Source organism: Typha latifolia, chromosome 4, assembly GCF_019914945.1.
Source record: "Typha latifolia isolate L0001 chromosome 4, TyphaL0001v2, whole genome shotgun sequence".
Taxonomy (NCBI): Eukaryota; Viridiplantae; Streptophyta; class Magnoliopsida; order Poales; family Typhaceae; genus Typha; species Typha latifolia.
In genome coordinates, this window is record NC_133089.1 from 3,006,404 (window position 1) to 3,017,213 (window position 10,810).

At 37.0% G+C, this 10,810-nt stretch overlaps 1 protein-coding gene across 1 annotated transcript; it reads right to left on the reverse strand.

Annotated features, from left to right (window-relative positions):
• Positions 1-81: 81 nt before the first annotated feature.
• LOC140787371 (uncharacterized) lies at positions 82-10,810 on the reverse strand. Its single transcript, XM_073136264.1, has 5 exons — positions 10,682-10,810; positions 10,415-10,600; positions 10,170-10,304; positions 1,454-3,466; positions 82-931 (listed from the first exon to the last, which is right to left on the reverse strand). Exons 1-5 carry the CDS (start codon positions 10,716-10,718, stop codon positions 348-350), a joined length of 2,955 nt encoding a protein of 984 aa, XP_072992365.1. The 5' UTR covers positions 10,719-10,810; the 3' UTR covers positions 82-347.

Consider the following 10,810-nt stretch of genomic DNA (forward strand, 5'->3'; position numbering starts at 1 on the left):
CGAGTAGGATGCTCTTATTATGATGCGATGGCAAAAGGGAAATAATTCATCTACTACAGCTTAAGCTCACACCAAAAGAAATCCATCCAAGTATATAAGTAATTACATATCAAAATTTTGAAACAAGCAATGTATTCCATCCTAATGCTGGCACGACACAAGATGATTGAAGAAGTATCGAATAACCTAGTTTACTTACAACTAACAGCAACATAATTACACTTAAATCTACGAAAGTAAAACTGAAGCTTAAGAGGCCATAGACTCCAACAGCATTAATGCAAGCTAAAGGGTGCCATGTCTGTCCTGTCCTGTAAAGGAGCAGCCACCAAGTTCAAAAAACTACTTCAGTTAACGGATGGACAGCACATAAATGGTACCCATGGTTGTTTTGCTTTAGGTTTCCTCTTCATGTTCTTGTTCATTGGCAACCTTGCAGGAGAATCCCATCCTTGGTGATCAGAAGCTTTTTTGGAGGACGCAGAATTTTTTGCACACGAGTCATCCTTCTTAGCCCTTCTTTTCTTGGATGATGTTGTCTGCTCCTCCGCTTTCGCTGTTTCTAGATTTGCCTCAATGCTTGCCTCAGCAAGGAGGGCCTTCAAAGGAACGGCAGCTTTTCCAGAATTCCATCTCGCTACATTAGCCTTGATATCTTCCTCTTTCTTTTTTCCTTCAGATTCATCTTCTGCAGCCTGTTCTGCATGAATTTCGTCAGAAATAGTTGTTCTACTAAGATTTGCCGGGTTCACATGAGTTGGTGCTGTAATGACATCACTCCCATGTGCATTGATTTCTTGCAAGCTATCTTCCTCTGCTGCATCAGAAGTACAAAGATCCTTGATGGTATGTGTACTTCCAGGAGCCGGAGTTTGTGTCTCATGACTAGGCAATCCATATGCTGTATGCCTTATGGCTGGGGCATTATCATCTACAGCAAAAAAAGAAAAAAAAAAAAAGATGGTCACTTCGTACAGGTTGATGGACACAAGTCAAAATATCCTTGCCAAACAAACCTTTGAAAGGTTAAATTGCACAAATTTGTTTGATGGCATTCAGATTTCATACAAGTGAATATCTAATACACAGATCATAAAAACAATAAAAATTGAAGATAAGAATTTGAAGGTAGTGCATGAGGAACTCAAAGTTTTGGCTCCATTGCATAAAGTGCACTTATATCCTAGCTACACAAACAAATAATAAATTCTATAATCGAACAGTGACAAGAAACTAACTTAAATCTAATGTCGAAAGAAGTAAATGAGAAGACAAACAATGTCTATATTGCATGAGGTATACAAGTTTTCTAAATTGTCAAAATACAGAAGGTCGTATTAGAGTATTTAAAAGAACATAAAAGAAAAACTACAATCCAACAGACTAGCAATTTCATACTCTGCAGGAAGAGACGTAGACAGAAAAGGAACAAAATAAGAGAACTAATTCTTACCTGAGATGGAGTCCTGTTTTCCTTCAAAGTTGCTTGTATAGGAATTAGAATATATTGAGTTATCTGTAAGAGCAGGTTGTTGATTGGATACAATATGAAATTGATCCTCTGGCAAATTCTGATGGCAATCACCAAATGCATCAAAGTTGACATCAGTTTTTGCATCATCAAATGCAATGGATTTCGTAATACAAGGCTCTGTGTCCATTAATGATGTGACATGCCCCTCAACACAAAAATCTTGTGTTTTTTGATGACATAATCCAAGACCATCCTCATTTGATTTTTTCTCACTTGTTACTCCAACAATGCAATTAATCTCAGAACCTAGACCAGTACCAACTGCAGACTCTATTGAACTGTCCTGGTGATGATTCCTGACAGGCAGATGAGGTCCAGATACATTTTCTGCATAGCCATTCTGTGATTCATATATCCCAAGAGCTGCTTTGGAAAGACTCATTTCAGTGAGATTGTGCTTTATTTCAACTACTTCTTGCATACTGTGACCATTAAGCTCATTGCTATCTGCAGGTTCTCCAGACATTTCGTCAAAAGCTTCACCATGGTTGAATTGATCTGAATGACGTTCAAACATATGCGAGTCTCTGAAGCTTATCTCTGAATACTCTGAGCTTGTGCCTGACTGGGAACTTATCTCTTTACATGCTTCCTGGATAAAGGCATCGTCTGCTTCACTGGCATGGCTATCGACATGTTGTGCACCACAATCAATCCTACTAGCTATAGTATCATTCCGCAAGATCAATTCATGTGTTATTTTGGTTTCTTTTTCTTCTGAGGAACCTTCGATTTCAACTTCCTTTAGATGGCCCACTGTGAAACATGTTTCATGTGAACCTGTTAATTGATTATCTTGAGATCTTGATAATTCTGTAGCCATAGCATGAGAATTCTCCAGATTGCTTTCCACCCCATGTAATCCTAGGCCTTTAGAGCCTCCAAATGTTGCTACAGATACTGCTGCTTCATATTCAAAGTTAGCAGATGGAGTTGTTTCCCCATTATCATGCCCATTTAGAGAATTTGGATCACCATTTGATTCATTATTAGCAGATTCATTAACAGACTTTTCATTGAAAGGATTGACTTCATGAACTGTTTCATCTAAAGAGTTATCACAAGCACTTTTATCTGAATTAACCATTACCGACTCTGACAAAATCAGTTTGGAAATTTTACCCCATAAATGATATTCTGGTTCATTTTCTGCCTTAGCACCAACAGATACAATCGTTGAGTTGAGTTCCATGGAACAGTTATCCTGACATGATCCAACCATCTGCATTGAGCTTTCCCCCAAAAGTGTGCTTGCTTCCATTGGCAAAACATTAAAGATATTGTTGTCTCCTTCACCTTCAGGGTTATCAGGTATGCCATTTTCAATCTCAGGTTTATGAGTATAGACTGAAGCATCTAGGTGCTCAGATGAATCAATTTCCAATGGACATGAATATAAAGCCTTATATAATGCTAGATTTTGAGAGAGAGGACCTGCTACATCAGTTTGTTCATCTTCAACGCATGATAAGGACAAATCAAGTCCCTTTGAGTTTGCAGCAATTTCAGCAGGAGAATCTTTCATTTGTGTCTCAGTATGATTTGTGTCATTTATTGGTATACTGACCTCTGGATATTTAGCTAACTTCTCAAGCAGGGGATCTTCAGAAGAGGCACTAGCAGAATCACCAGATATGAATGGCCGTTCTGGCATACAAATGTCATCTGTACTTTCTGGATAAGTTGCAGAAGTTGTACCGTCGACAACTATATTGCCACCACTTGCAATTTGCAGCTTCATATAATCTGTTTCCTCTGAGAGAGCAAGAACTGAAGGTGTTGTGTCTGCATCATCCATATGTGAATTGCTGGGTACCACTGCCGCATGACTTGTTATGTGCATCCAAGTTGTCGGTTGATTCTTGCTGCATTTTAGGTCAGGACCTTGACTTCCATCACCATGAAGCAAAGCACATGGGTCCAGATTATCGTCTGCAGGTAAAAATATTGATAGTCAGGAAAGATAAACTTGAAAAAGCCAGAATTACTAAGAAGATATAAAACTTGTCTGAATTTTTTTTCTGAAACTATCATGAATGCCCAATTCCATAACACAGATCAGAAAGTTTGTATGCTCAGATGGAGTCTGTTAGTTTTTTTTCCAAAAGAGGATTTCTTACCAAGTGTTGCAAAAGAATGAAAGAACAAATAGGGGAACAAATAGTTTCTTTAAAAAAGAGAGAGCAATAAAAAAAGGTGTCAGTTCAGTTCATTTTAGTTGCTGAAGTTGTTTGCATGCCTGTAATTAGACCCTGACATTCAAGAAAAAGGAACAGAAAGTTAATTAACCAGGACAAAATTCAAAGACAGATCAATAGAGAATTTAGAGAAAACCAATAATTGAAGAAGAGAAGACAGAACACTGAGGGGTGTATAACATCATTGATACAAAGCATTTGACGAACTCCAGTTGCAACTTGCAACAAATGCTAGTGTAGTGCAGCAAAATTTGATGGATAATACCACAACTTCACTTAAATTTTTGTAAGGATTCCAGACCATAAGAGATGCTTAAAGATTAAACCAGCCAAGCTTGACAAATAACTATAATTATATGTTCTATCACTGTAAGTGCAAATTTATGTAATGATAAGTTTGTGGAAACATAACATTTTGAAATTCTTGCCTAAAGTGTTGCTGGCCTCTTTCCAAGGGTGTCATTATTCAGCAGTTACAATCGGCACAACAAAACCTTTCATTTCTGGCTTGGGATAAGTTCGAGGTTATTTGCCAATGTTTTGAGCCATATGGGTATGAAGACTTTGAGACTATTTTCTAAAAACTTACACAAAAATCCCTTGTGTGCCTATCAAGAAGAGTTTTAGAGGATATCCAATCAAGTTCGAGGGTAACTTTGCTCTCTGGAATACATTCGACTCCGCCACGACATCCAAGCTGACGTGAAGGTGGCTCAACACTGTTCTCTTGTGAATGACTTCCATATGACTTAGGTGATGGAGGAGAAGCTTCGAGCATTGATAACTTGAGGGAGGACAACCTAGATGGCAACAAACGTGCGGGGGCTGCCCTGGCCACCAATGCCCACGACGGAGACATGTGGGCCGGCTGCCACCCATGGCCAGATCTAGTCCTATGATGCCCCAACCTTCCAAGATAGCACAACCTCCTACCCGTTGCTTTACAGCAGCCCAAGTCAAGGAACGAAAGGTGAAAGATCTATGATTCCATTGCAACGAAAAGTTTGTTCTAGAAAACAAATGTGCAAGATCTCATCATATTGATGGAGGAACCCGAAGAGGTTGAGGCCAAGGCCTATAAAGGTATGGGACCAGAGGTGGACGGCATCGAAGATATGAAGGTGATCGAGGAGGAGGTCCATGCCAAGATTCTCTTGCATGCTTATTTCGGAACCAAAGAAGCAACTGGTCTATGTTCTTATTGATAGTGAAAGTTCTCACAAATTTCTCAACAAGAAGATGGTTCAATGGATCGTATTAGAGGTGGAATTGTCCGTTAGGTTTGAATGTTCGATGTGGTGATCGGAGATGGCACGACTTTGGAAATGGACGGAGTGTGTCGTGGTATGGACATTGTACTTGGCACCTAGTGGCTCTAAGGCCTTACCAAAGTCTGTTTTGAATTTAAAAAATTGATCATGGACTTCTGAAGTGGTGGCCATGATGTGTATTTCAAGGGGCAATGGCCAGATTCGGGTGCAGCCTTGCATCTTTTGGTCGATTTGCCTATGGCAGGGTGTAGCATATTCCTCATGCAGCTGGTTGAACCCTCAATGGAGCATATTGTTGATGATTTATGTACTAATTTATTTACTGTTTTATAGGAATTCAGCGACATATTTGAGGAACCGAAAGGGTTGGTGACAAGGTCGCCAATCACCACATTGAGATTATGCTCAATGTGGCACCCTATATGATCATTGAGTTGTCGCATGGGTTTGGTGGGCGCGGTACCTACTTCACTAAGTTGGATTTGAGGGTCGACTACCATTAGATCCGAGTACACATGTCAGACATGCACAAGACAATATTATGCACTCGCGATAGACATTGAAATTTTGATGATGCCACTCGGTTTCACCAATCCAACGACATTCCAAGGGTTGATGAATAACATATTTAGGCCTCTTATATGTCATTATGTGATTGTCTTTTTTATGACATATTTTGACATGGGAAGACCAATTGTACATCTTTTGGAGGTCCTATCACTACTTCGCTAACACAGCTTGCATGTGAAGATCTTGAAGTGTCTCTGGGGCGAGCAGAGAATGAATTACTTGGGACGCATCATTTCAACAACAGGATTTGAGGTAGATCCAACAAAGGTTACCAATATGGTGTAGTGGCAACTACAGACGAACTCGAAGGAGCGGATGACTTTCTCATCTTACGACTACTACTACAAATATATTGAAGGCTACGAAAAGATTACAGCACCACTGATGGCTTTATAAAAGAAGGGATAAATTAAGTGGACAGAAAAGGTACATGAGGCATTCGAAAAGCTAAAGGCAATTGTGAGATCCTCACATATTCTATCGCTACCCAATTTTTCGAAGAAATTCATGATTGAGTGTGACATTTTGGGAGTCGGGATCAAAGCCATGATCATGCAAGGAGGCTGACATGTGGCCTATCTTAGTAAGGCTTTATCACCTAGATCATAATAGTTATCAACCTATGAGCGAAAAATGCTGGTGATTATCTGTACCATCATGAAGTAGCATCTGTATCTCATCGAACACTGCTTCACTATCCGCACCAGTTAACGGAGTTTGCTTTACTTCTTGAGTAAATATATACATCAGCCCAGCATAGATATCCAAGTTACGTAAATAAGACCATGAGATGGTGTACAAAAAGAGCACGAAGAATAATGCCACAGATGCATAAGTGCGGTAGTCCAATTTGCCCGAGTTAGCCACTTACTCAAGATTGAGTGGGATGAACGACTAGTAGGTGAGGTGACTTAGATGACCGAGTCAGATTTAATGGCTAGGTCCCTCGAGTTCTTACCTTGAGTTCAAGGTGGACGAAAGCATGGTAGATTGTTATTGCGGGCCAAGTTCGAGTTCTAGCAAGCCTGAATCTGTAGGTCTATTGAGTCGAGTCCTTTCTTATTTTCAAGGTTTGAAAAATCAGGATTGGAATAGGGATTGACCTCTGAAAAAAAATGATATGTATCGGCCAGATCGATTGCTCGGATCGGATTAAAATATTTTTTAATTACATAAAAATTTAAATATTATTTTAAAATGCAGGAAAAATTCTTTTGTTTTAAATGACAAAAATAAATAATAATAATTACTCACATATGAGAAAAATTACTAACTCAAAATTGGTGCAATGAAAAAGGAGAGAGAGAGTGTGTGGAAGAAATGAAAAGAAAAAGATTCTATCGCAATAAATGAGGGAGAAGAAAAAACCTGTAATGAAAAAATACAAAGAGGCCATCAAATCTAAATGTTTTATTCAATGTGATAACACATTAAATCATCTAACATATTTGATGCACCTAAGCACTTAATTATTTTAATAGAAATTAATTTGGTGCTTTCAATGATGTCCTCTATTCCATGTGTTTCATAGTATGGGTGTTAGGAAAAGGTGAACTATGACTACAAATGATCCTGAATCGTGTCTTTTCTAAAAAAATCTCATAAGATTGATTTGAAAATAAGAGCTTTTTGAGTGAAGGAAAGCAATTTCACCACACCCTTTCAGGGTGATTCTCTTGAGTGATCCACTTTTTGATTACTTTAGCTATGGGACAGCTTTAAAAAAATATTTTTCCCTAGCTATGTGCTTTCGATTGGATTTTATCATCATATTCTTATAACCTTATTGGATTTCACTGCTACATCTTGTGATTTGGTTGCATTTTTGTTTTATGTTATGAGTAGGCAGATTTTAGTGTTTTTAAGTTCTAACACTTTTCACCGGATTAATTTGATTTATACATCTTACAACCCATAGATTTTGCTACACTTGCTAGATTTCATTGATCTACCTTATGGTTTGACCTTTTTGTAATATTATCAAAATTTATTGCCATATCATGTGTTTCAGAATTCCTTCAAATGGATTTGGATTTTGGATTTTGCATTATCCATGAGTTTTGATTGCATGACTTTCTCTGATTATCGGATTTCTATGACATCTGCTTTCATCGGATTGTTCGAATTGTTCTTAACGGCTATTTGATCATGAAATTTTATTTGACGACTTCTTATATCTAGTTATGTTGAGATCTTCAAAATAGGAAATTTGTTAAATCTGAAATTTGATGACTTCTTTGAATCTGATATTTAATGGCTGAATTTGTGAAAATTTGAATTTTGAAATATGAAAACTGGAATTGTTTAATTGTTGGAAATTGCTGAAAATTAATAGATTGAAATCTAAGATTTATGAAAAAGCTGAAATCTATTTTCAAATCTGAATTTGCAAATTGATGGAATCTCTCATAGCTGTTTTCTGAATATCTTAATTTCGAAACTTCTAGAAATCTGAAATCTACATTGAAAATATCAAAATTCCGAAAATATTAAGGAAAATTTGCATCTAACACCTTTTACTTTAACGAATACATCCTATATTTTCATTATTTACAAATCGAGCCCTATAATTTAATGAATGTGTACAGAAAACATACTGTCGTTCAGATCCGTTGGTTAAACTTAACCAAATCTCCATATTAAGTTAAATATACTAGAAGAATTACAAAAACACTCTTAGCTAAATTATATTTACCCAACATATACTAAGGATATTTTAGTCATTTTCTTAAATAAATTAATTTGTTAAAAAATTCTCATCTGTGCAAACGGTGTTAGTTCAAATCTAATCTAGAGTATTTTTTGTATATATTTATGAAATCAAAAGGCTCGATTTGCATATAGTAAAAATATAGAGTTTAAATCACAATTTTGTTAAAATACAGGATATGCAAATTTCACAAAATTTAAAAATATAGAAACTAAACTTGTATTTGAAATCTGAATTTCTGAATTCCACAAAACTGAAAACTAAAAAAATAGAAAATACCAAAATGATTCAGTTTTATGTTGGTTTGAGATGAAAAATTGTTTTTGAGTCACATTGCATGCATGTCTATTTTAATCATTGTACTTCCCTTAGATATGCTATATATTATTTTCTAGGAAATGGTTAGTTATGTTTCAAGTCTGATGGACTTTAAGGGAGATCAAGTTCTGATTGATCCGATTTAAGCGAATCCTTAGTTTTTTCCTCCCAATGGATTAAGAGGTTTTTCACATAAAATAAATAACGGTAATGTGTTTGTCATGGTTTTCTTTTTCTTACTTTTACTCGACTTTTTTCTTTCCTACTTGTTTTTCGGTTTTCAAAATACAATTCTTAATCGGTTTTAGACTTTAAATGATTCGATTTTACTAAACCTAACTGGTTTTGGTTTTTATCTGTGACTTTGACTTTGAGTTTAACTTTAAATATCTATTTGAACCTAGTCAAATAAGGAATCCTATCTCCTCCAAAATTTTAATTTCTAACAATTATAATTCTACAAGATTTTGATATTCTAATTTCTTATAATGGTACAAGTATATCTTTGTTTTTTTGGTACCAAATCTATGGGGTTGTAACATGGTTGCTGATGATAGTTAGACAAATTTAACCACCCATCATTCCAGCCAAGAAAGCTTCAAGCATCCCTTTCCACAAATCCACTTGTCAAGGAATTTGGCATTAACAGTACGGAGGAAAAAAGAAATACCAAGCTGAGATCCACTCATAACTTTCTGTGATTTTTTAAGAGCATATATTAATTTCAGGCAAAGGAACCCCAAATGCGAAGAGGTCCAACAGTTCTAAATTCTAATTAAGTTGTGGACACCTAACATGGTTACTAGTTCAAGGAAATGTTACATAACATAAATAAATATATAGGCAGGTAACATACCTGTATATATCCCTGCAAATTCATTATCAAAAGACAAGGCATAAAAAAATATGTGGACATGCATGCACATCATGCAGTTGGAATAATTAAATTTGTCTGACAAGATATACATGCCAATATGCGATGTGGTCACCAAGTGGTAGGCAGGCTACTTCAAAATAAACCCCAAAAAGGAATTATAATGGACATCATCCATTACACTTTATTGTAACACCTTCACAGACCCACAATGAGCTACATCTAGAAAATAAATCAACAATAAAAAGTATGCAAGAAGTCGAGATGCAAACTACATAGAAACTAACTGCAGAGAACACACTAAGTTATCTTAATGTGCTCTGTCCACCCATTGAAGCAGGTCATCAATAGGGGTCTCGGACTTAATCCAACAATGCCTACCCATTTTGACGTTTAACATAAGTTAACTAAAGCAAATCATCCTCTATCCTCTTCTGTGTCACGGGATTTAAAAAAAATAATCAGAGAATTATGCCAGTATTTCTAATTTACAAAAGAAGAATTAATAGATCAAATCCAAGTCATGCATTAAAGAGTCCCAGCCATTCTTACTCACTCAAACAAAATTTAGGCAGTCACAGAAGCGTTTAGTTTATCTATCTTTTTATCTAAGATTGCACAATTTTGACGGATAAAATGGACGCAACAAACTATATTTCCATATCTTATAAGAGAGAAAATAAAAAACACATACCAGTGTTATTTCCAAAGTTTATATCTTTCTCCAACATTCCACCATCTCTTCCAGATGCAACAAAACTTAATTCGACATTGCCCCCATTCTGTTTGATTTCCTCCCCACCTCCTCCTTCCACCATCAATCCATCACCTACCAAGCAACATCGGAAAATCAATCAAACCGATCGAAGAGCTCACCAACATTACATCCGAACAAAAAAAAAAAAAACCAAACTAAAGCATAACCTAAGCGCTCCTTACCTCCCTTCTTGCTCTTCTCGTCGTCCGAGGCTTCCTCATCCGAACCCTTCCTTCCACTTCCTGACGCCATTGCTAGCTTCCCGCAGTTCTTCCGGTGAGCCCTCCTCTGCTTCGCGCTCGGGTGCGGGTTCGAGTAGGCCCACCCGCATGCGTGGCACACGAGCACTCCTCCATTTCCCTCACCACCTTCAACCCAAGAAACCCACAAGCCATTAGTCCCGTAACGGAGAACAAAATAGAACCCACCCTATAAGGGAAGAAAACAACCTGAGGAGAAAACTCGGCGCTTCTCCTCGCTCTCCATCTCAAGAAGTCGGCAATGGCGGAGAGATAGCAGACGAGAAGAGGAGACTCTATTCCAAAGAGCTTGTGCTATCTTGAGTTGAAACAAGATTA